Genomic DNA, 25,671 nt, shown 5'->3' with positions numbered 1-25,671 from the left:
CTTTAGTGCTCAACGGATAGGGAAAAGACTTGTGAAATACCCTGTGACCCTATTCCGGATCGGCTTAGGGAAAAGGTCCCAGGCGCCATCCTGTAGTGACTCTAAGTACGGTGTTGGATCCAACGGGCGAAACCCTGAGAAAATATTTGGCATTTGGTACTTGGTAATTGGTGATTATGGTTCCCACTTTGGTTTAGACTCCCGTTTATTGTCGTTCATCGTTCGGATATTATTGGACTCATTGTTTGGTATAATTATTGTGGTGATTTGATTATTGTTCATATTATTCATTAATCTGTATTCGTCTTGTGAATACTATTTGTTGAGCCATTGACTTCGTTAGTTTGTTGGTATTATTCGTTGAACCTTCGACCCTCCTTAGTTCGTTCAAAAGTATGCCACTTTATATTATTACCCTTTGCATGCTTAACTACTCATTGAGCTCGTCAGCTGACGGATTTATTCCACATTATTTTTCAGGTTAGTTCATGGAGCATTATAGTGGACTCTGCGGCGTTGTCGGGACCTTGTGATTGGACCTCTAGGGCGTTTGCATTTTTATTTCTTTTATCGTGTCAAAATGCTTTCGAACGTTTATTTATTAGCTTCCGCACTTTTATTTATTGGCAATTCTTGGGGAATTTGGAGTTAGAGAATATCGGATATTGTGGCCATCTTGTTATGGAAAAATATTGATTTTGGGTTTGCACATTTTGCTTTAATAAAATATCCAGTTTTTACTTTATTTGGTTTAAGTTGCTAAAACTATTTTTTTTAATTAGGCTCCGTGTCCCATGATTGCTTCATGGTACACGGCCGGTCATGCTCCCGAATTTGGGGCGTGACATCTAGGCATATGAAGAAGAACGACATCTATAGCCGTCCGATAGTCAGTACGCATATTAATCCGTTTTATTATTGTTGCACTTGTTACTTCTATGTTTACTGTTGTTGCTCATAAATTTGTGGCTATCATAGTTTAATTTTTTTTCTCACTTATCTTTACTTGAGTTTTACTGGTTACAACAGGGATGTGAATTAACTCTAGTTCCTCTTTGTCGTCAATTATCCCGTTTAAGTTTCCGAGTACCGCCTGATCAAGTTGAACCTGTGTATGTTAAGATTTGAGAACTCAAAAGAGTTCTGATCAAAACTCAAAAGAGTTCTGATCTTATTGTGTTATTGTGTATGTTAAGGTTTCGGGTTTTCTAGCAGTACTTACAGGGTTCAATTCGAGTAGCATGCCAGCAGGAAGCACTTTGGCAGAACAATAATTTAGCAAATTAAGTTAGTTATTACTATGATTCACATTTTGTTACTTGTGAGTAGAGTAGTTTAAATATGCTTGTGGCAACAAAACACGTGTATCAAACGTAATGGGTGACGATTGCTTCCCCTAAAATCCATTTATTCGATCAGGATAGAAATCTAAGCAGTCTTTTGTACCAAGTAATGTCTTTAAATGTGCCATTGCGGAATTCCAACATTTCTAGAACACATGAATGATAAGTGGTATCCCAAGTTCAGTACTTCTGTTTTCTTTGCCCAATTATGTTCGCCCAAAACGTAAAACAACAAAATCGGCAGTAGAAAGGCAGCATTGCACAATGAGAACTGAGCCATGACTTCAAAAATCTCAAAATATGAACAAATACACAACGAGAGCTCCATGCACTCACTATACAATAAAATGGAAACTGAATTTGAACTACTCGGTTGCAAAGCTACGAGTGTCAAGATTATTTGCTTGGCATATCTATCTTCAAACAAAAGTAGAGTGAAATGAAAGCCTTACTCACTGGAGGTGGGCGTGGTAGAGGTACTAACCCATCTATTGGTCACCGAAGCTGGTGAAATTGGCGGCATGTTGTTCTTCAACAACACAACATCTTCGCTATCAGGCAAAGTAGGAGGCCTTCTAGTTGTTAACGCACTACCATCGTCAATTATCTTCCCAGCATTCTCATCTTTGTACGCCTGAATCCCCATCAAATCCTCTAAAATCTCTTTCATCGTAGGCCTCACGTCCTTATCAAGTTGCAAACACCTAAAAGCCACCTCTGCCACCGACGAAGTCATCCTCTCAATCGAAGGATCTGACTCAAACCCAAGAGACGGATCAATCAACTCATGGATTGCACGGTTTTGGATCTTGTTTACTGCTAAGTTAGCCAAATTAATCTCATCCCTATGCCTGTTCATGTCAACAGCCGGCAGTGATGATATGAGCTCAATAAGAACAACCCCAAAGCTATAAACATCACTCTTGTCAGTAAGCTGGTAACATCGATGGTACTCGGGATCAACATAACCTGGAGTGCCCTGTGGCGCCGTTGAGACGTGAGTGGCATGGTTGGGGAAGAGTCTCGAGAGCCCGAAATCTCCAACTTTGACGCAAAAATCGTTGTCAAGGAGTAGGTTGTCAGTCTTTACATCGCGGTGGATGATATCAGAATCATGGAGGTAAGCCAATGCACTAGCGGTTTCAATGGCTATGTTCATGCGAATAGGCCATGTAAGCGAACCATCCTTTGCTCGATCACCGTGTAGATGATCCGCCACAGTGCCATTGGGAATGTACTCATAGACGAGTAGTAGTTCCCGGCTGTGGCGGGAGGTGCAACCAAAAAGGGTAACCAGATTGGGGTGGCTCAAACAGGTAAGGATTTCGATTTCGTTCATGAACAGCTTCACCCGCTTGTAGTTGTGCTCGTATAGGCGCTTGACAGCAACTTCCCTTCCGTCCCGAAGTATTCCTGGTTGAGAAAAGACCAATGGTTATGCCACATATTTGTGGGAATAATTGGGATTCAGAGTTTTTAAATGGATAGGTTACATGGGTAGTCTGTTGGTGGATTACGGATTTGAGGGGAATTTTCAAGTGAAAGGAAATAGATACGCAAACCCAAGGTTACATGGACTTTTAAATGCAAGAAGGACCTGTGTCAGATGAGAAAATTTTCAATGTAATGGTTATTTGTACTGCCTCTCTCACATGGGGTGGGATTCACGCATACATGGGACCCACATCAAGTGAGAGGGCGTTACAAATAACCGTCGCATTGAAACTTTTTTTCTGTGTCGGACTCTTTGACAGTAGGGAAAGAAAATTTACTATGTTTCCTTTACATGATTGGTTGGACATCCACGGAACAAGCATACTTAGAAAATTCAAGCTATCAAACAAATCCGTGTCTCGTGCAGTACATGAGATGCGCAATTGCAACTTGTAAACTTCACTTTGTCTCCTAGAAAATAAAAGAGGTATAACACCAAGAAAGTACGGAAATTTAGTTGTGTCCTGTTATCCTTGCAACTGATGCATGTCACTTGAGTCCATGAAACATAGGGCAAATAAAGATAAATTCATCTGCTTTACTTCATTTAATTTTTACTCCTTCTTTCTGATTTTTCGTTATTTATTTTCTTTCTAAAGTACATGAGCCAACACAATCTTAGTGATGCTGCGACCTAAGAAGCGCTGATATGGATAGAGACTCAGCAGTTCTAAAAAAATAGGAACACGGACACAACTAAACTTATGTTTATATTAAGGTAGATACGTAGTTATTTTTCATGTGAACATTTCATCCGGAAATAACCAAAACTAATAGTATCTTTACAATTCTTGTTGTTTCCTCTTTAAATATTACAAGTCGAACAAGGGTTTTATTCAGTCGTAGTTCATTTACTCACACATTTTTACAAATATTTTTGGAACATCATACCTACAAAATGAGCTTCAATATTATAAATTGTTCCCTATCATGTTTCCATCCATTTCAAAATTGAGACACGGGTATCCCCGATGTGTTCCTAGACTGTCCACTGCTTAAAAATAATTGCATTATTAGACAGGGCATTTGACATGTCCCATACATGTTTCGCGTGTCCCCAGAGTGTCGTGTCCCCGGAGTGTCTGGATATGATAAGCTATTAGGAGTGCCAGTGCTTAATAGGCTGCAAGTGATAGTCTAAACAACCCCCCTTCTTACCATGGTATACAGTGCCGAAGCCTCCATCTCCCAATTCCTTGGAAGGGTCGAAGTCATCAGTGGCTTGTTCAAGTTCAACATAGGAGAAGATAGAGGCACCAAAGTAGGCACTACCGCCTTCAAGGTCTGCTTTTGATAAGTGATCAGAGGAAGTGTTCTTTGAAGAGATGTACGATGAAACATGATTCCATTTGCTGTGACGCCATAAAAATATTATGACCAAGCATAGCAGAAGGATTACGACTCCAGGTATAACTGAAGAAAATACAGGTGTAATCAGGTATTGAGCTTTCATCCATATCCATGTGTAGGGGGAAAAAACAAACCAGAAAAACTGTGCCAACTTTGTCTCTTATATATCAGTCCCTCTGTCCCAATGCAATAGTGGTACCATATGTTTGCGAACTTGAAGCGCGGGAATCTCAAGAGAGGATTGTTAGGCAGCCAATGTATTGGAACAGAAGAACTCTATTATGGGGACAAAAGATACAGTGCCAAAAGTGAATTGGCTTTAAGGCTTTAACTAGAATCCTAAAATGGGATTTACCAAAATAAAATAAAAGAATCCTCATATGGGAAAACAAGAACTCAATGAAGTTTGTAATTAGTGATTAAAAGAACTTTGGATGTATCAATAGAATTCTATCTTACCTAAAAAAAAACTGTTTATCTATTCAAAATTCGAATATAGATGTAGATATATCTAGGTCTAATCATGCTTGCTGATTACTGACAAAAGGTAAATTACCTGTTCCTAGTACCAGTGTCAAGTTGCTAAATCCTGCAACCAATGTCAAGGAGAAAAACCCCAGTCAATTCAAAGTTATTTACCTTGCCTAGTGAAAAATGCTTGAGCTAGACTACCTAAAGGAAATTCACACACACACACACACAAAAAAAACAGAAGAGGAAAAACTTCCACGATGGAGCAAAACTGCTATGTATTAAAGCACTCTAAGATAAACCCATTATTGCCAATACCTTCTTTCTCATTTTTGCTGCCAATACCTCCTTCCTCATTTTTGCACTGGAATCCCGGGCCATCATGAGAACAGCACCACCCTTTGTGTCGACACTGTTGACATTCCTTGGACACATGAAACCTAATAGAGAACTCAGAAGCCAACACAGAGAACAAATCACTGGCATTTCGGTTTCCAAGTTCGGGTACCACTGGCAATTCAATACCCGAACAGTTGAGACCAACACTGGCATTACTCGAGACACTAGAATGATAAGAATACTTATAGTAGACAGTGTATCCACTGCAGTCTCTGTAACTGTCATTGCCACGAAAATACTCATCTTGTTTCTTGTCAAGTACACGGCTTATTGTAGTGCATTTGAACAGGGTGAGACCAGGTGATATTGTGAAATAAATACCGGAGAGTTTATGGTGAAGCGTGCAGTTCAAGTAAAACCCGAAAACATCACAACCGTTTGTCCCAATGAGGTTCCCTAGACGTGGGTCATTAACCCTAACGGAATTTTCAGTGACATTAGTACTAATAAGGTCATAGTACGGTCCCTCCCTTCCCAAGTTGAGTTTTGGAACTGGGTCTGTGCAATTTGTTACATTGAAGAGCCCACAATGGGGATATGTGGAGATGGTCAAAGGGTATCTGATTTGGCCATGCGCTCCACAGTCGAAGAAGTCTGGACATTTCCCAGAAGAGTGATCAAACAGTAGGTGGAAGAGAAGAAAGAGTGCCAAAATGGAGGGAACACCCATTTTGATTGCCCAGTTTACCAAAAATGGATTAATAAACAACCAACAAAGTGGAGATGAAGGAAAAAGTTTTCTTTCTTCAAAAAAGGTAGTATTGGTACTCTCTTTCTTCTTCTTCTTGTGTGAATTTAAGTGAAGAAATAGAGAGTATTTCTCTGCTTGAGTCGCAAGTCAAAATGGAAATATTATTGGAGGAGGACTCAAAAAAATTCAGATTGAAAGGAAAAGGCAATTAGGGCCAGAGTCGCCGAACAAGTTGGTTCAATTGAAAGGGACGGTGGGCCAAAAGACTCCAAAGGGAGTTTCATGCTCATCTTCTTCGCTGGGCTCTACATTGACACGACGCTCTAAAGACTTGACCCACTGACTCTTCTCTGCCTTTGTCTCTCTACAACTTAAATGAAACCATCTAGAGGTCTATTGCGGAAAAACTTGTTTCGGAAATCTTTCATCCTGCATGCGAGAAATTTAGTGGTGAATATTGTGAATTTATGATGAGATTTGTTTCGTACTCAGGGGCAAAAGAAAAAATGTGGAGAGGGAGAGAGAGATCAAAGAAAATCAACTTTTTACTCTGATTTTACCAACACTAAAGACCGGGGTATAAGAAATGCGGGTGCAAATCAAAATTTACAAACAATATGCACAAAATGTAGTGCATAGTTGGCAAATGGAATGATTTCAGGGTCCATAGTATTTTGCTTATAAAATTAAAGGGAGAATAATTTGTTGGCTGCCTCCCTTACCACCACCACCAAGACCACCATACGACCACGGGGTGCTTGGTCAATGGTCGTGATTATTTAATGGGAAAGTCTTCAATACACACCCCTTTAAGGTGTATACCATATGCACTTATTGTGTGGTTCATATTGTGCCACCTCATAAAAAATTTCTTGTAGGACCGGTCATTCATAACATTTTATTTCGTATCGTAACTTTTATACTAAAAATTCGTAACTTTTTATCAATATGATTCGTAACTTTTTAGCAATAGATTCATAACATTTTGAGAATCATAACATTTTAGTGTGTTTTAATAAGGGTGCATATGATACACACCCACCCAAATAAGGGGTGTGTATTGTAGCACTTCCCTTATTTAATATGCATGAAACTCATATATTGATTCAATCAGAGGCTGTAGCACATGCCAAAACAGAGGGAACATCCATTTTGGTTACCCAGTTTAGCAAATATGGATTAACAAACAACCAGCAAAGTGGAGAGGAAGAAAAAAGTTTTCTTTGTTCAAAAAAGGTAGTGCTCTCTTTCTTCTTCTTCTTCTTCTTCTTTTTTTTTTTTTTTTGTGAATTCTAGAGAAGAAATAGAGGGTGTTTCTCTGCTTGACTCGCAAGTCGACTTGGAGATATTATTGGAGGAGGACTCAAAAAAAATCTGATTGAAAGGGAAAGGGCAATTAGGGCCGGAGTCGCCGAACAAGTTGGTTCAATTGAAAGGGACGGTGGGCCAAAAGACTCCAAAGGGAGTTTCATGCTCATCTTCTTCACTGGGCTCTTCATTGACCCGGCACTCTAAAGACTTGACCCATTGACCTCTTCGGTTTTTTACCTCTAAAGTCTGGAAACGCTGAATCTAATTCCCATTACGGAATAATCTATTTTTTATTTACCGCTAACTCTAGATAGATTGTAAAATGACATTCATGCCCTTATTTTTGAAACGTACTGCTAATACTCGGTTTCGCACAAATCGACTGGCTTTGTTTTGGATCTATTGGTTTCGATTGAATGATTTCTGGTTAATTCAGCAGTAATCGATTCTAGGTTGTGAACATTAATTGATTGAACTACTAAGTAATGTCTTTAACTGTACCATTGTGCAATGAGAACTGAGCCATGACTTCAAAAATCTCAGAATATGAACAAATACACAACGAGAGCTCCATGCACTTACTATACACATTCTCTCAATAGAATTATCAGACCATACATATTCATTTCGAAATACAACAAAGGGAATTGATATTCGCGCTCCAAGATTTACTGCAGGCGCTCCACCTTTTTGTTTGTACACTGTGATGTTGCCAGCAACATCACAGTGTAAAAACAAAATATACACTGATGTTGCCAGCAACATCACAGTATAAAAACAAAAAGGTGGAGCGCCTGCAGTAATCTTAGAGCGCGAAAATTAGTTCCCTACAACATAATGGAAGCTGAATTTGAACTACTCGGTTGCATAGCTACGATTGTCAAGATTATTTTCTTGGCATATCTATCTTCAAGCAAAAGTGGAGTGAAACGACTCACTGGAGGCTGACGTGGTAGAGGTACTAACCCATCTATTGGTCACCGAAGCTGGTGAAACTGGCGGCATCCTGTTCTTCAACAACACAACATCTTCGCCATCAGGCGAAATAGGAGGCCTTGTAGTTGTTAACGCACTACCATCGTCAATTATCTTCCCAGCATTCTCATCTTTGTACGCCTGAATCCCCATCAAAGCCTCCAAAATCTCTTTCATCGTAGGCCTCACGTCCTTATCAAGTTGCAAGCACCTAAAAGCCACCTCTGCCACTGACAAAGTCATCCTCTCAATTGAGGGATCTGACTCAAACCCAAGAGACGGATCAATCAACTCATGGATTGCACGGTTTTGGATCCTGTTTACTGCTAAGTTAGCCAAATTAATCTCATCCCTATGCCTGTTAATGTCAACAGCCGGCAGTGATGATATGAGCTCAATAAGAACAACCCCAAAGCTATAAACGTCACTCTTGTCAGTAAGCTGGTAACATCGATGGTACTCAGGATCAACATAACCCGGAGTGCCCTGTGGAGCCGTTGAGACGTGAGTGGCATGGTTGGGAAAGAGTCTCGAGAGCCCGAAATCTCCAACTTTGACACAAAAATTGTTGTCAAGGAGTATGTTGTCAGTCTTCACATCGCGGTGGATGATATCAGAATCATGAAGGTAAGCCAATGCACTGGCGGTTTCAATTGCTATGTTCATTCGAATAGGCCATGCAAGGGAACCATCCTTTGCTCGATCACCGTGTAGATGATCCGCCACAGTGCCATTGGGAATGTACTCATAGACGAGTAGTAGTTCCCGGCTGTGGCGTGAGCTGCAACCAAAAAGGGTAAACAGATTGGGGTGGCTCAAACAGGTAAGGATTTTGATTTCGTTCATGAACTGCTTCACCCGTTTGTAGTTGTGCTCGTATAGGCACTTGACAGCAACTTCCCTTCCGTCCCGGAGTATTCCTGGTTGAGAAAAGACAAACGGTTATGCCACATTTTTGTGGGAATAATTGGGATTTCAGAGTTTGTAAATGGATAGGTTACATGGGTAGGCTGTTGGTGGATTATGGATTTGTGGGGAATTTTCAAGTGAAAGGAAATAGATACACAAACCCAAGGTTACATGGACTTCTACACGCAAGAAGGACCTGTGTAGGACAAGAAAATTTTCAATGCAACGGTTATTTGTAATGCTTCTCTCACATGGGGTGGGACTCACGCATACTTGGGGCCCACAACAAGTGAGAGGGCGTTACAAATAACCGTCGCATTGGAACTTTTTTTCCTTGTCGGACACTTCGACAGTAGGGAAAGAAAATTAACTATGTTTCCTTCACATGATTGGTTGGACATCCACCTAACAAGCATACTTAGAAAATTCAAGCTATAAAACAAATCCGTGTCTCGTGCAGTACATGAGATGCTCAATTGCAACTAGTAAACATCACTTTGTCCTAGAAAATAAAAGAGGTATAACACCATGAAAGTATGGAAATTTAGTTGTGTCCTGTTATCCTTGCAAATGATGCATGTCACCTGAGTCCGTGAAACATAGGGCAAATAAAGATAAATTTATCTGCTTTACTTCATTTAATTTTTACTCCTTCTTTCTGATTTTTCGTTATTTATTTTCTTTCTAAAGTACATGAGCCAACACAATCTTAGTGATGCTGCGACCTAAGAAGCGCTGATATGGATAGAGACTCAGCAGCTAGTTCTAAATAAATAAGAACACGGACACAACTAAACTTATGTTTATATTAAGGTAGATACGTAGTTATTTTTCATGTGAACATTTCACCCGGAAATAACCAAAACTAATAGTATCTTTACAATTCATGTTGTTTCCTCTTTAAATATTACAAGTCGAACAAGGGTTTTATTCAGTCGTAGTTCATTTACTCACACATTTTTACAAATATTTTTGGAACATCATACCTACAAAATGAGCTTCAATATTATAAATTGTTCCCTATCATGTTTCTATCCATTTCAAAATTGAGACACGGGTATCCCCGATGTGTTCCTAGACTGTCCACTGCTTAAAAATAATTGCATTATTAGACAGGGCACTTGACGTGTCCCATACATGTTTCGCGTGTCCCCAGAGTGTCGTGTCCCCGGAGTGTCTAGATATGATAAGCTATTAGGAGTGTGATAAGCTATTAGGAGTGCCAGTGCTTAATAGGTTGCAAGTGATAATCTAAACAACCCCCCTTCTTACCATGGTATACAGTGCCGAAGCCTCCATCTCCCAATTCCTTGGAAGGGTCGAAGTCATCAGTGGCTTGTTCAAATTCAACATAGGAGAAGACAAAGGCACCAAAGTAGGCACTACCGCCTTCAAGGTCTGCTTTTGATAAGTGATCAGAGGAAGTGTTCTTTGAAGTGATGTACGATGAAACATGATTCCATTTGCTGTGACGCCATAAAAATATTATGACCAAGCATAGCAGAAGGATTACGACTCCAGGTATAACTGAAGAAAATACAGGTGTAATCAGGTATTGAGTCTTTCATCCATATCCATATGTAGGGGGAAAAAACAAACCAGAAAAACTATGCCAACTTTGTCTCTTATATATCAGTCCCTCTGTCCCAATGCAATAGTGGTACCATATGTTTGCGAACTTGAAGCGCGGGAATCTCAAGAGAGGATTGTTAGGCAGCCAATGTATTGGAACAGAAGAACTCTATTATGGGGACAAAAGATACAGTGCCAAAAGTGAATTGGCTTTAAGGCTTTAACTAGAATCCTAAAATGGGATTTACCAAAATAAAATAAAAGAATCCTCATATGGGAAAACAAGAACTCAATGAAGTTTGTAATTAGTGATTAAAAGAACTTTGGATGTATCAATAGAATTCTATCTTACCTAAAAAAAAACTGTTTATCTATTCAAAATTCGAATATAGATGTAGATATATCTAGGTCTAATCATGCTTGCTGATTACTGACAAAAGGTAAATTACCTGTTCCTAGTACCAGTGTCAAGTTGCTAAATCCTACAACCAATGTCAAGGAGAAAAACCCCAGTCAATTCAAAGTTATTTACCTTGCCTAGTGAAAAATGCTTGAGCTAGACTACCTAAAGGAAATTCACACACACACACACAAAAAAACGGAAGAGGAAAAACTTCCATGATGGAGCAAAACTGCTATGTATTAAATAACTCTAAGATAAACCCATTATTGCCAATACCTTCTTTCTCATTTTTGCTGCCAATACCTCCTTCCTCATTTTTGCACTGGAATCCCGGGCCATCATGAGAACAGCGCCACCCTTTGTGTCGACACTGTTGACATTCCTTGGACACATGAAACCTAATAGAGAACTCAGAAGCCAACACAGAGAACAAATCACTGGCATTTCGGTTTCCAAGTTCGGGTACCACTGGCAATTCAATACCCGAACAGTTGAGACCAACACTGGCATTACTCGAGACACTAGAATGATAAGAATACTTATAGTAGACAGTGTATCCACTGCAGTCTCTGTAACTGTCATTGCCACGAAAATACTCATCTTGTTTCTTGTCAAGTACACGGCTTATTGTAGTGCATTTGAACAGGGTGAGACCAGGTGATATTGTGAAATAAATACCGGAGAGTTTATGGTGAAGCGTCCAGTTCAAGTAAAACCCGAAAACATCACAATGTGTGAAAAGACTGTGGAAGGCTGTAAGATTTACTCCAATGTGCTCGCAAGCTACTCCAAGACTCCCTGCATTACCAAAAAAATACTTGAACCATTGACACGTCTCTCTCTCTCTCGATCTCTAGATCAAGATGTGTACACTTGGATGGGCTAATGTGGGTGGTGTGAAAAATGGGGCAAGAAAATATTCAAGTTGCAGAGAGAGCAAAAGGTGATAGGGAAATAGTGAGTCAAGGTCTCCGAAAATGGCTTGTGGCCGGGATGCTTTCATGGTGCTCCCCCACTCGTTTCATGGATTCCCCGTTTGATACACTTTTGTAGTAGTGTTTCGATCACCAGCGTTTTACCCATTGACTTTAGGTGAAAAGTGAAAAAAGAAAACTCAAAATAACCCAAGGAAAGCTATAGGAAACAGAAGTTACGGAGTGCCAATTGATAGCACATTCCAAAAAGGAAAACTACAAGCTCACCAAAAATGCTGCTTGAGCCCACTTCCTTGCGTGGAAGTCTCCTACGTAATTAACTAATTATGATCCCTCATCTCACAATGTTATGAGAACCACTATATTGTAAGATTCAGAAAATTTATACCCATTATTTGAAATACCCCCTCCTTCCGTGAAACACCGTTAAAAAAAAAATTTCCTCTTATATACAAGGAATTGATCCGGTGAGAGCACGAACATCCTGGGGGCCACTGATAATTTTTACTGACAATTTTCTGATCATTAACATCAGGATCCCAAAATTAACTGACGCTTGTTGTTGGTAACTGCGCAAGCCAAAAGGCTGTTGGTAAAAAGATAAGTGGTGATGATGGTATTGTAGTAGTCAGATGGGCGATCGATGTCCATTGATTCATCTTTAATATAGGGCTCGAGTGCAGAGTTAAAGATAACACCGTGAATTTGATGAAAAGCACCAACTTGATGAAGGTTCCCTCAAAAGACGGTTGAAATGAAAGCTCTGGGCCATATAGAAGAAAATGATCAAAAAGATTGTTCAAGGCTTCTTGGATTAAACAAATGGGGGGGGGGGGGGGGGGGGGGGGGGGGGGGGGGTGAATAACCATTCAACACAAACATGGTTTAAATAAGGAAGATAAAAAATGTTAACAGAAAGGTGTATCAAAAGGAATTTCTAACAACAGCCTAATAAATAACCAGATGTGTCAAAATCTCCTCAAAAGACACTCAATTTTTACCCAAGCTTTATGTCTGGACCGAAAACAACAAATACTATATGATCCTCACTAAGAATCTGCCCACTGTAGTAGGAAGCATGGTGTGACTCAAAACTGATACCCTTGCTCAAGCCCGGCTCTGAGATTTTTGAAGCCCTAGATGAGTTCTAAAAATGGGGCCTCTTGTTTCTTCCTATATATAACATAGTTTTCCAACATCAGAAGAAGGGAACCCATGTGGCTCACTGGCAAGCACTTTGGAATGTTTGTTCCCAAGGTCATGCGTTCAAATCCCATTGGCCTCATTTTCAAAACAAGCAGGTCTCAAACACTCAACCTTTCAAAACATTATTTTGCACAAGTTGTTCGTGTAAAAATTTGAACGGAGCAGGTCTCGAACCTCAACCTTGTGGTTAAAAAAACCAAAGACTTACCACTTCACCTAGCTGTAAAAAACTTGACATACATAATATTTAATATATTCTCTATATTTAGGGGCCCTATAATTGGGCCGAAAAGGGGAGGCCCTAGGCGGCGCCTATGCCTAGGGCCGGCCCTGCCCTTGCTCGCAAGTCCTACACCAATTAAAAGCACCTGAAGCGGACTCTTGACCATAAAATGGTTCATCCTATATCAGACACCGAAAGAAACTGCAGCATAAACTAAAACCTTTCCTTGTTAAATAGCGTGAATAGCATTGCAAGATGTTATCACCCTGTAGCTTGTAGGAGGAAAAACGAATCAACTACACTTTGGCGGCACATAGAAAATAAATTACATTGACAAAGGACAAGTTGGAGTTATATCCAGACATCGTAAGAGAAGTAATTACACCAATTACCTAACAGAACACAAGAATACTGTGGTATATAGATGTAGATGGATACTCAGTCCTCTTCCATTGGCACATGTGGAATGTCAAACCTGTCTTCTTCTATTGTTTTATTGACTACAGACATTGGAGTCGGCAATGGTTGAGTCAAGGAAACTAATTAAACAACAGTTAGCGAGTCTTACGACAAAGGTACATTCATACAAGCTTGAAGATAAGTTTAATGATTCCACAAATAAATGTGCAGTTCATAGTCAGCATGGATAACATCATACCAAACAATTGCCAAACTAGCAAACCAGAATCTTACACAAACAAGGGATGGATACCAAACCTTACATTTGGAAGCACACTACCACATGATACTTTAGCCTATGTTGCAAGCCTTTGAGGGAGACATTTTTAACATTTTGGTCTCCAGCCAATCGTCTGTACCACCTCGAAATGTGATCCACTAATTACTTCTAGAGCGGTCAATTTGTTTAGAAACATTTAAGCCTACCATTTTGGAGCATCATAGAGCGGTCAATTTGTTTAGAAACATTTAAGCCTACCATTTTGGAGCATCATATGCTAGGCATCGTGAAAATCATGCAAACAATAGAACTGGATTTCTCCTATACCAACAAAAGTCCAATAGGAAACGCCATGTTAAATAGATGAGAAAATATAGACTATGTCACACAGCGATTATAATAAGGATATAAATTGACATAAGATCTTCCTCTTTATCACCATGGTTGCGGCTACTATTTAGCTCTGTCAATATTTCAGGCGTAACCTGGGTTCAAATTGGAAACAAATGCATCTGATATTGACGTTAGTGACTTAGTGCATTTGAACAAGGTGAGACCAGGTGATATTGTGAAAGAAATATAAGGTCTAATGGGAAGAGACGAGCCCAAGTAAAACCCGAAAACATCTCAACCATTTGTCCTAATGAGGTTCCCTAGATTTGGGTCGTTAACCCTAATGGAATTTTCGGAGACATTGATAGTCTCAAGGTCATACAATACGTCCTTCGTTTCCAAACTGAGTTTTGGAACTGGGTATGTACAATTTTGTACGGTATAGAGCCCACAATTGGGGAATGTGGAGTTAGATAGAGGGTATCTGATTTGGCCAAGAGTTCCACAGTTGAAGGAGTCTGGACATTTCCCAGAAGAGTGATGAAGAAACAGTAGATGAAAGAGAAGCAAGAGTGCCAAAACAGAGGGAACACCCATTTTGGCTGCCCAGTTTAGCAACAAAGTGGAGAGGAAGAAAAAAGTTTTCTTTGTTCAAAAAAGGTAGTGCTCTCTTTCTTCTTCTTTTTTCGTGAATTTTAGTAAAGAAATAGAGGGTGTTTCTCTGCTTGACTCGCAAGTCGACTTGGAAATATTATTGGAGGAGGTCTCAAAAAAAATCTGATTGAAAGAAAAATGCTATTAGGGCCAGAGTCGGCAGACATGCAAGTTGGTTCAATTGAAAGGCACAGTGGGCCAAAAGACTCGAAAGGAAGTTTCATGCTCATCTTCTTCATTGGGCTCTTCATTGATCCGGCACTCTAAAGACTTGACTCATTGACTCCTCTCTCTCTCTCTCTCTCTCTCTCTCTCTCTCTCTCTCCAACTTAAATGAAACCGTCAATAGGTCTATTGTGGAAAAACGCTTTTCGGAAATCTTTCGTCCTGCATGCGAGAAATTTAGTGGTCAATATTGTGAATTTGTGTTGAGATTTGTTTCGTACTCAAGGGCAAAAGAAAAAATGTGGAGAGAGATAGATATCAAAGAAAATCAACTTTTTATTCTGATTTTACCAGCACTAGAGACCGGGGTATACGCAATGCAGGTGCAAGTCAAAATTTGACAGGGGCATACACAATGCGGGTGCAAGTCAAAATTTACAAACAATATGCACAAAATGTAATTTGCTGATAAAATTAAAGGGAGAATAATTTGTTGGCTGCCTCCCTTACCACCACCACCAAGACCACCGCTGCTACTGATAGGCAAGTCAGTGAAATTCAACAAATTCCTTCATTAGGCCTACAATTGCGCGCTTTTTTTCAGCAACTAATCCACTTGCCTGATTATGTGTTCTCTATATAATTCTCTTGCAAGGAACAAATATGATTGGAGACTGATATTGACACTCCAAAAGTTGATGCAGGCACTTCAAAATCAATGTAATTCCAAAGCCACTTTTCTTTGTTTTTTGGAGTGCCTCCATCAATTTTTAGAGTGCCAATATCATATCCCCACATTTAACTTCTAAATACTTTGCATGGATGTAATCATGAAAAGATGTGCATGCATTCCTAAAAAGCGCTCATATGAATGAATCTCATAGCCAACAACTAAAGTCCTCAAAGGCATGCCCAATGATTCTCAACTCAAACTTCTTCTTTTTTAAACAAAAAAAAAAAAATTTTGATTTTTCAATTAACTAAGAAGGTTAAGAAACTAAGCACCAAAAATAAATAACCAAAACACATCATAGCTTTAGGTGAAAAAATAAGTAATGTACGTAAGTCAACCTAGACTATGAAAAAAAAAAAGCAGCAAGCCTAAAAAGTAAGGTCAACAACCTTTTTGGATGATCCGTAGTCATCTAAAGGATTAGAAGGCAAATCCATACGAGTTCTCAAATCCAATTTTCTTACCCAAATAGGTCTAGTCTTGACCTTCTCAAATTTCTCAGCAATTTTAGGCACATGTTTAGACATTACATTTGTATTCTTGTCTTGAGGAATCACCCTAAACTTAGGCCTTTGGGTTCTATCAAAACAATAACCAAAATATTGGGGTGGAGTTTTAGGGTAACCACGGAGTTTAAAACAATTAGGTCGAATGTGATCCTTCACCCCACAAAAATGACAAGAGGGTACAAATTGAACATTTTTACGCATCATTTTATCAGGTGCACGTGAAAGACAAGGCATATGTAATTTCGTGCAATGTGGTCTTATGTGTCTAATCACTCCACAATTATGACAAGTAGGCTTAGATTTAAAACAGCTTACCTCACCACGCTTCCTAGTGGCAATTTTAACTGCTGGACATTGCTTCTTTACCTTTGGAAGCTTTGTGTGAGCATATTTGACATTTTTTTCTTTGACGAGCGACTTAGCTTTGTTGGCCACAAGAGAAGCCGGTGCACTGCTATTCGGCTTGTAGAATATCAATTTTTCTCTTGCCTTTGACTTTAAAGATCCTTCTACTTTATACCCAAGTCCACCTCTATCCGATGCCACCTTTTGAGATGACAAAACTTCATCTAAAATTTGTGAACCTGCATTCAATTTCTTAAAAGGAGCATTGGCCTTGTCAAGTTCAACTTGCAATTTTGCTACCTTCGATTCAAGAAGCTCATTAGTCTCAAAAAGGCTATGCATATCATTTTCAAGATTCATATGTTTGCGCTTAAGCACATCAAGTTCATGCAACGCATTAATTTTTTCTTTCTCACATTGTTTTAGCTTTGTGGCTAAACTTATATTAGTATCTGTTTTAAAAGAACGTTTAAATTTTTTTGTAAATAAAGTCAGAGCTTCCATATCGTATTTGTCCTCTCCATCACTAGTTTGGTTAGTCTCAACCTCACAAAAAATATTACTTGTACTCCCACTATCAGATTTAACGCTATTCGCTTCGAAAAACATAGAAGAAGCACATGCTACGTATTTAGAGTTATCAAAAATTGGAGGTTTGATTTTAAAATTGCCTTCTCTTGGTAAATCCATAATAGCAAAGTAAAAAAAATAAGGATCCGCTTTAGGAATAAACCCTAATAACATGAGCGACCAGCTCTTATACCAATTGAAAAACCCTAGATCGCCTAGGTTTATAAAAATTTGCTATGTATGAATTCTTTAATAAATAAACCACCAATCAATCCAAATGCAGGAACAAAAAACAATTAAAAGATAACACCAGGATATACGTGGAAAACCCTAAACAAGAAAAAACCACGGGAAGGAATCAAGCACTACTAAACACGAGGTTATAAGAACTCTTACTATAAGTTTGAACTCCACAAACCTAAACCTAGACGCTCTTGCCGAATCCACGTACACCTCTCTGAATGCTTGACCGTCGCTGCCTTGAATCCACAAGCCTTCCGTTTGCCTCCCGGAATCCACCGAAGGACTTTACTTAGAGATTGATTGATCGATGTTGTTATAGAACAAAACCCCTCGAAGATGATACTTTAGAACATAGGTGATGATATACCTTCACTAGTCTTCGAGGTGCAAAAACCCTAGCCACCAAAAAAGATGGAATATGAAGAATACGATTTCTGCCTTTTTATCTCGTGGCTCCAATATAATATGACCTAATAGGTCGACATTTATAGGCAGACTTCAATAATGCTGACTGTACCCATTTTGCTTGAGCCACACTGCACAGCTGTACGTTTTTGCTTGAGCAAAAACCTTTTAAGGGAACTCTTAATGCAACTTGATTTCCTTCTTTCCAAGCCATAAATCACATCTTCAATAATGTTGTTTCCTTATTTCCTTAATAATCAAATCAATTGATTGCACATCTCCAATTGATTTTCCCACGATTCAAGCTTCCCATATTTCCTTTCTGCCACTAAATATCAAATCCCTTGATTGCCTTAATAATCTTCCACTACAACTTCCTAAAGACTCGAACACTCGATTACAAAATATCATTGATTTCCTTCCACTTTTCTAAACAGACACTTTAAAAATGAATTAAAAGAAATTACAACTCGATAAACATGACACAATTAAATGTGAGTTTTGGTCATGAAAGTGCCAACCAAAAAGGAGCTCGGCCTATGGAGCTTACAGTCAATAAGCACAAATGGGCTTCACATTTATGGAAAACAGAAGTTTGCCACTGGAATTGTAAATTCTCAACTAAATGTCTAAACCAAGAAATGGACAATTTAAGCAAAATGGAGAAGCAGGCGTGTTGGCATTAGAAGACAGGAGTCAAGGGGTGCTTGGCAGCATCCCCATTCTAGTGAAGGCCTTGTTGATGTCCATCACCATTGTAAAAAGGTAAAAATGGAAGCAATAACATATTGGTAACTGCTCAAATGCCATGTTTAATTGCCACTTCACCCCATGCAGTTACGGAAGTAATAGAACTATTTGAACTTGGGAATAAGAACATTTTGAAGGACAATTTTGAGAACTTAAAAAGTGAGCCAGCTTCAAAAATGAGTCATAACCAATTGGTTCTCCTCCTTTGTATATTAGAATAGATGGATTTTCTCCTGTCAAATTTACAACTAGACAGACAATGAACTATTTTACAAACATTTTCTCCTGTCAAATTTACAACTATACAATTAATGAACTTTTTACTCAAGTATGTACTGAGACTTATATTTGCCTAAAGGCTGGAAATGCTCTTACAAACCACTCTTTTACCGGTATGGTTTGGATGAGCCGAATAGCCGATCGTTAGGTGACCAGTTATAGCTACTTAGCTTGTTGGAAATGGGGTTGATTTTGATCTTCTGAACAATGCACGTCTAAAGGGGATTCATTTTGCCCATGATAAATTTTGCCATTTTAATTGAGCATTCTAACCGATTTCTAGGTGCAACACGGCACAAAGCAATTTTTTTCCACCGTTTGCTGATTTCTTGTGTATTTTGAGCCCCAATCCTCCACTCTGGTTTTCCCCATCCACAATCTCCGCCCACCCCTTTCCTCTGCCTCACCTCTTCACTTTCTCGGCCCACGTCCTCACCTCCACCGCCTCCTCTCCGGGTTGGGCCAATTTGGAGACGAGATGTAGCAAGGGTGGCTCGGTCTCCTCCAGTGAATAAGTTGCATGATCCAAGGCGGCAGTTTCCAGGGACATTGACAGTGGCCAGAGTTTTTACTTTTGTAGTTTCTTTTTACAGAGTATTTATTTTTCTTTTCTACGGTGATGTTTTGTGTTAGGACCACGGGCCACGGTCTCTTTGTGTTAGCAAATTCCAAGACAAAAACACATATTTATTTGTATCCCCATTTATCGAGTTGTATTTTATTTAAGTGTCTGTTTAAAAAGTGGAAGGAAATCAATATTATGTAATTGAGGGAGTGCGTTTTTAGGTGGAAGAAAATCAAGGAAGATCAAGGCAATCAAGGGCTTTATCATTTAGCAAGTTCGAAAGGAAAGAGAAATCAGGAAAATCTCGTTTCGGTATATGGCAACTTCATGCAATATACAAGCTGATTATAAGGAAAAATATAGTGGCCTATATATAGACAAGTTCATGAGGATTAGTGACGAACGAATATATACAGCAACTTCATCTCATTTGTGCAAACGAATGGAATATTGAAAAGGGGGGTTATATTATTGAATCTTGGAGTAAAAAGAAGATCGATGGATCTTTGAGCGTTCAATACAACTTCCAAAGGTTTACAACATCAACTCAGTTAATCTCTGAGCAAAGTCCTTCGGTGGATTCCGGGAGACAAACGGAAGGCTTGTGAATTCAAGGTAGCGGCGATCAAGCACTGAGTGTGGTGAACGTAGATTCGGCAAGTAAGTCTTAGGGCGATTTGTGAGGATTCAGAATCGTAGGGTAAGATTACTTGTAATTGCATAATGTTTTATAGTGTTTGATTCCTTCCCATGGTTTTTTCCCGTTTAGGGTTTTCCACGTATATCTTAGTGTTCTTCTATTTATTGCTTTTTGTGATTGATTGGGTTGATATATCGATTGTGGGTTGATATTGAAATAGTTTAAAACATAGCAAATATTTTTAAACCTAGGCGAGCTAGGGATTTTCAATTGGTATCAGAGCAGGTCACTTGTAATATTAGGGTTGATTAATTCCTAGAGCGGATCCTTTTTTTTTTTCTTATTTGCTATTATGGAAGCCCCTAATAACTTTGTTGCTAAACCTCCTCTCATAGATGGTTCTAATTATGCATATTGGAAAGTTAGGATGAAGGCTTATTTGAAGTCTCAAAATAATCGAGTCTAGCTCTCCGTTGTTAATGGTTTATACCGAGCCTACCTCCACCGTGGATGGTAAAAATGTTCGAAAGCCTTATGAGTCATGGACCAACGGTGATCATCAGAATGAAACATTTAATTCATGTGCTCTTAATGCTATTTTTGGTTGTGTGTCTTTGCTTGAATTTCAACGTATTCCCACTTGTGAAATTGCTAAGGATGCATGGGATATTTTAGCCATAACTCATGAGGGGAATAGTCAGGTGAGGCAACAAAAACTTCAAAGCATCATAACTGAATTTGAGATGATCAGGATGAAAGATAATGAGACGTTTGGCGAGTTTTATGCTAGGTTGAGCGAAGTGGTGAACTCAAGCTTTAACCTAGGTGAGCCTATTTCTCAAGAAAAAATTATTAAGAAAATCATGCGTTCATTACCTGAGAGGTTTATTACAAAAGTTGAAGTTCTTGAATGCATGCTTAATTTTGATTCCATGAAGGTTGAGGAAATTGTTGGTCATTTTTTAACATTTGAAACCAAATTATTGCAATCAAATTATTGCAATAGGGATCTCAAAAAGAGAACAAAAATAAGGAAAAATCCTTGGCTTTTTCTAGTTTTAAAGATAGTTTCAAAGTCTCGGATAGTGATGATGATGAATTGGAAGAGGAAATGGCTTTGTTTGTTAAAAAATTTGGAAAGTTTTTTAAAAAGAATAAAACCTTTGGTCCTAGTTCGAAAGACAAAAATGGTGGCGACAAAATCAAGGCGGGTCTTAAATTTGGGTCTTCCAATGGTAAAGAGAGGAAAGAGAGCAAATTATCGGGTCCCCAATGTTACGAGTGCATGGGGTTTGGTCATATTGCCCAAGAGTGTGCTAACAAACAGAAAAATAAATCCTATAATGTCAGGACTTGGGATGATAGTGACTCTGATGAAGAAGAAAATTGTGGGGGGAATAGTAAAGTCATGGCTTTAGAAGCTTCTGTGCATCCCCATGTGAGTGAGTCTAAGTTAGGAGATGAGAGAGTGAATGGTGAGTATTTGAGCAACAGCGAGAGTGAGGAGGAAGAGAGTTTGCAGAAAGCCTACAATGAACTCTACAAAGAAAGCCTGAGGTTGACTAAGACTAACATTGAGCTATCTAGTGAAGTGAAGAAGAGCGATGAGTCCAATGTAAAACTCAAGCAAGAGCTTTTGAAAGCTCAAACTCGGGTGAGTCAAGTTGAGAATGATAGAGATTCTTGGATTAATGAACTTGTTGATGTTAAGAGTATGAATGGTAAACTGGGATTGATTTGCAAGTGTCTTATGAAACTAACAAGCTTCTTGACTTGAAGGTAGCTAATTTGCAAGTTGAGCTTGACAAGGCCAATGCTACATTTAAGAAAATGAATGTAGGGACAAAGGCTTTAGAAGAGATCATCGGAGTGCAAAGGGGAATCTTGAACAAAACCGGCCTTGGGTTTCAAAAGGAAGCATCAACTTCTAAAGGCGGAGGTAATCATGGATTTGGTAAGGATAAAGGTAACCATTCTAATCCTTCATCTTTCATTTGTGGCAAGAAAAATAATAATGCACCTCGAAAGCCTACTCCTCCTAGCCCCCCCCCCCCCTATGTAAAGGGGTTTCATACCCATTTGTCACCATTGTGGTGTCAAGGGTCACATAAGGCCACATTGTTATCAATTAATTGGAAACCCCCATGCTCACTCTAATTTTTATGATAAAAGTTTTTGGGGTAGGACTCACAAGCACATGCTTACACATAAGACTAATGTGATTCACCAATCTAAGCCTTTCCCCAAGGCTAAGGCAAAAGTTGAGAAAGTGAGAATCCGAACACTTTGGGTGAGAAGTTCGAATGTGAGGCCTCAAGTGAACCATACATGTATCTCTCTAGATGATAATGGGTCATCCGGAGAGGTTAACCTTGCTTTTTGAGGCATGGTCCTTATTCATAGACTAGGATGTTTTATGCTAATAATCTATTGCCTAGCTCTATGAGTTTTGTTGCTGTTTTTGCATTTCTTGTTTATTTTTTTTTGTGTTTTTCTATATATATAAATATTTAAAAAAAGTTGTTTCTATGACCCACATGGTTTTGGATGTCTTTGAGCATGCTATGTTTCATCTTGATGCCTTGCTATATCTCATGATAGTGCATCTTATGGTTCGTACTTGTCATGCATGCCTTCTCAAGAGCTACTTTCATGAGAATTTTATCAAAAAATCATGTGTCTGGCAGTCATTGCATGTGTTTGTACACTCCCATTGATAGCCTTGAAAAGTTGATCCTTATCTCTTTGGGTGAGTATTTGTCCTTGTGGTGGACACCCTATGTCATTCACCCTGGGTATTGACCTTTGACTTGCATACCCCATGTGAGGTCGATTGGCTTGGTTTGATGGTGTTAAAAAAAAAAGAGAAAATATAAAAAATTGAGAGACTTGAGGAAAGGGCTACCTCTATGTGCACGTGTAAGCTACCATTGACTTGCACCTCATGTATTTTTTTTTTTTGCATTATGGATTTAAGCTACGACCTTAGATGTGTGAAAGCCGCCCATGACGGTGCAAAAATATTATGTGATTACTTGGTATAAGGTTGGCATCTCTTGAGGGGGAGAATATCATCTTATATACTCACTTAACTCCGTTTTTGATATGATCATACTTCATGCGGGTTGGAGTTGGTCTGCCGCCCTTATGGAGAATGATGTAAGTTGGTCCCTTCTTGGTTGATATGACCTCATAGGGATGAGTTGATTCTATTGTTAAGGCTATCATTGCACACACTCACGATGACACATGCATGATTTCATACCCATGGTCGTTCTTTGAAATTTTCTTAAGGTAGCTCATTTGAAAGCAATCATTACTTGGGGTACCATGCGATGTTTCTTTTGTGTGTGATATATCTTGGTGATTGAGTGCTTCATGGTATATTCTTTTGTCTCTTTGAAACCCCTCTCTATGGGAGCATATCTTTGTTTGGTGAGTGGGAGTATTTTGGTTTCATCGATATATCTGTGTTTATGCCTAGTCTATATGCGCTTAATTGATTTCTCTGCGTGTCCTAGCATATGTTGTTGGTTCTCCAATGGGGCCGTAGGTTTTACATTTGCAGATGTTTTCTAGACTTATGTTATTATGGTACTGCTTTCTAGACTTTCTTCCCATGGCATATTAGTTTGGCTTAAACTGATTTTAGTTTCTCTATGGCTTAATTTGGGTGTATTGTCTGTTGATTTGTTGCTTTCTACCCTTGTCATTCTGTGACAAAAAGGGGGAGTAATTTATTGACTAACAGATTGCGCATCTTTAGTGTTTTTGCAGCTTTATAGGCCGTGACCTCAATCTATTAGGGGAAAGGTTTTTCTTGTCGAGTGTGTTTTGTCATGGAAGTGCCAAAGGGGGAGATTGTTAGGACCACGGGCCACAGTCTCTTTGTGTTGGCAAATTCCAAGACAAAAACACATATTTATTTGTATCCCCATTTATCGAGTTGTATTTTATTTAAGTGTCTATGTAGAAAGTGGAAGGAAATCAATATTATGTGTAGGTGGAGAAAAACAAACAGTACTAGGAACAGCACTAGATTGCAACGGCTCCACGTGTTGTTCAATTGGAACCCTAATGCTTTTGCCAGAAACCTAATCTGCAAAACAGACAAGGGGTGAGCGCACCTTTGCCTCTCGTGACAAAGGCCCTCCGATGCCTAAATTAGTATCACGTACCACAGAAACCCTAATTATCAGTAGGAGAATAATATCAGTACCAAGTTTTTCGTCTTTTTTACCTCTAAGTTAACCTTGTTTATATAGACGTAAGTATGCTTGCTGCCCAAGCATCCCTGTTGTTCTAGGTTTCCTACCTTGTACAGGAAACCCAGGATGTTTTCTCGTTCCCTCATCAACTCAATAAGGAAAGGACTCCTTTTCATAGCTGGCCGAGCATTCCATTCTGGTTGGGTATCTTCCCCAAATCCTATATTCTCGAGATCTTATTATGGAATCATGCTGTTCTGGAACCTTTCAGAATGTTCCTTCTGCTCCAATACTTGATTGGAGTTCTTTCCTTGTTCGGCTATCTCATTGCCGAACAGATTACCTGGACCAGTCATTTCAAGTGTAACTGGTCTTTTATCAATTTACTTTAGATCAAATGTCTTCTCAAGAGCTTTCCTCCTGTTCGGCCTTATCATTGCCGAACAAACTACTTGGACCAATGACTTCACATGTCATTGTTCCTTTGTTAGTCTCATGGTCCAATAACTTCTCATGTTTTACTGGACCAAGACCCTGTACAACCTTCTTGGACCAATGACTTCTCATGTCACTGGTCCTTATTGCCGAACACCGTCTTGCACGGCAACTGTTCTATCTTTAAACCATGGTCCTATGTACCACGTGTTCGGGCCCTATTTCAGCCTGTTCGGGAATATCTCCTTACATTGTGTAATTGAGGGAGTGTGTTTTTAGGTGGAAGAATATCAAAGAAGATCAAGGCAATCAAGGGCTTTATCATTTAGCAAGTTCAAAAGGAAAGAGAAATCAGGAAAATCTCGTTTCGGTATATGGCAACTTCATGCAATATACAAGCTAATTATAAGGAAAAATATAGTGGCCTATATATAGACAAGTTCGTGAGGATTTGTGACGAACGAATATATACAGCAACTTCATCTCATTTTCATCTCATTTGTGCAAACGAATGGAATATTGAAAAGGGGAGGGAGGGGGGGGTGTTATATCATTGAATCTTGGAGTAAAAAGAAGATCAATGGATCTTTGACCGTTCAATACAACTTCAAGAGGTTTACAACATCAACTCAGTTAATCTCTGAGCAAAGTCCTTCGGTGGATTCCAGGAGGCAAACGGAAGGCTTGTGGATTCAAGGCAATGGCGGTCAAGTACTGGGTGTGGTGAACGTGGACTCGGCAAATAAGTCTTAGGGCGATTTGTGAGGATTCAGAATCGTAGGGTAAGATCACTTATAACTGCACAATATTTTATAGTGTTTGATTCCTTCCCGTAATTTATTCCCGTTTAGGGTTTTCCACGTATATCTTAGTGTT

The 25,671-nt window shown here is 39.1% G+C and overlaps 3 protein-coding genes across 6 annotated transcripts in view; all 3 read right to left on the bottom strand.

Moving 5' to 3' along the window:
• Positions 1-1,600: 1,600 nt before the first annotated feature.
• LOC131302103 (LEAF RUST 10 DISEASE-RESISTANCE LOCUS RECEPTOR-LIKE PROTEIN KINASE-like 1.1) lies at positions 1,601-5,856 on the bottom strand. 3 transcript variants are annotated; one of them, XM_058328725.1, is made up of 4 exons: positions 4,977-5,856; positions 4,744-4,776; positions 3,996-4,250; positions 1,601-2,756 (listed from the first exon to the last, which is right to left on the bottom strand). In XM_058328725.1, the coding sequence occupies exons 1-4, from the start codon at positions 5,725-5,727 to the stop codon at positions 1,792-1,794; spliced, it is 2,004 nt and encodes a 667-aa protein (XP_058184708.1). In that variant the 5' UTR covers positions 5,728-5,856; the 3' UTR covers positions 1,601-1,791. The 3 variants fall into 3 exon arrangements, with proteins under 3 accessions (XP_058184708.1, XP_058184709.1, XP_058184710.1); XM_058328726.1 differs by having other exon boundaries at positions 5,004-5,837; XM_058328727.1 differs by lacking the exon at positions 4,744-4,776 and having other exon boundaries at positions 4,977-5,837.
• Positions 5,857-7,893: 2,037 nt separating this feature from the next.
• The window catches only part of LOC131302105 (LEAF RUST 10 DISEASE-RESISTANCE LOCUS RECEPTOR-LIKE PROTEIN KINASE-like 1.1), a 45,552-nt gene continuing 27,774 nt past the window's right edge, over positions 7,894-25,671 (bottom strand). Inside the window, exons 3-4 of one of the 2 annotated variants that reach the window (XM_058328729.1) lie at positions 10,216-10,470; positions 7,894-8,954 (exon numbers count right to left, since the gene is read on the bottom strand). In XM_058328729.1, the coding sequence (XP_058184712.1) occupies positions 7,969-8,954; positions 10,216-10,470 (1,241 nt within the window). In that variant the 3' untranslated portion in view covers positions 7,894-7,968. The remainder of the gene's footprint in view (positions 8,955-10,215; positions 10,471-25,671) is intronic. The other variant, XM_058328728.1, reaches the window with a different exon arrangement.
• LOC131302106 (bystin) overlaps positions 13,706-25,671 on the bottom strand; it is a 48,004-nt gene continuing 36,038 nt past the window's right edge. Inside the window, exon 11 of the mRNA XM_058328734.1 lies at positions 13,706-13,800. Within this exon, the coding sequence (XP_058184717.1) occupies positions 13,721-13,800 (80 nt within the window). The 3' untranslated portion in view covers positions 13,706-13,720. The remainder of the gene's footprint in view (positions 13,801-25,671) is intronic.

Source organism: Rhododendron vialii, chromosome 9a, assembly GCF_030253575.1.
Source record: "Rhododendron vialii isolate Sample 1 chromosome 9a, ASM3025357v1".
Classification (NCBI taxonomy): Eukaryota; Viridiplantae; Streptophyta; class Magnoliopsida; order Ericales; family Ericaceae; genus Rhododendron; species Rhododendron vialii.
Note: the sequence above shows the minus strand (reverse complement) of the source record. Positions and strands in the feature narration are given on the sequence as shown.

Bases quoted from the DNA above. Each gene is read 5' to 3' on its own strand.
- LOC131302103 (XM_058328725.1), bottom strand. From the start codon at position 5,727: ATGGGTGTTCCCTCCATTTTGGCACTCTTTCTTCTCTTCCACCTACTG. The intron at 4,777-4,976 runs GTATTGGCAATA...CATTGGTTGCAG, and splicing joins CAGCAAAAATGAGAAAGAAG to GATTTAGCAACTTGACACTG. The intron at 4,251-4,743 runs GTAATTTACCTT...TATTTTCTTCAG, and splicing joins GACACTGGTACTAGGAACAG to TTATACCTGGAGTCGTAATC.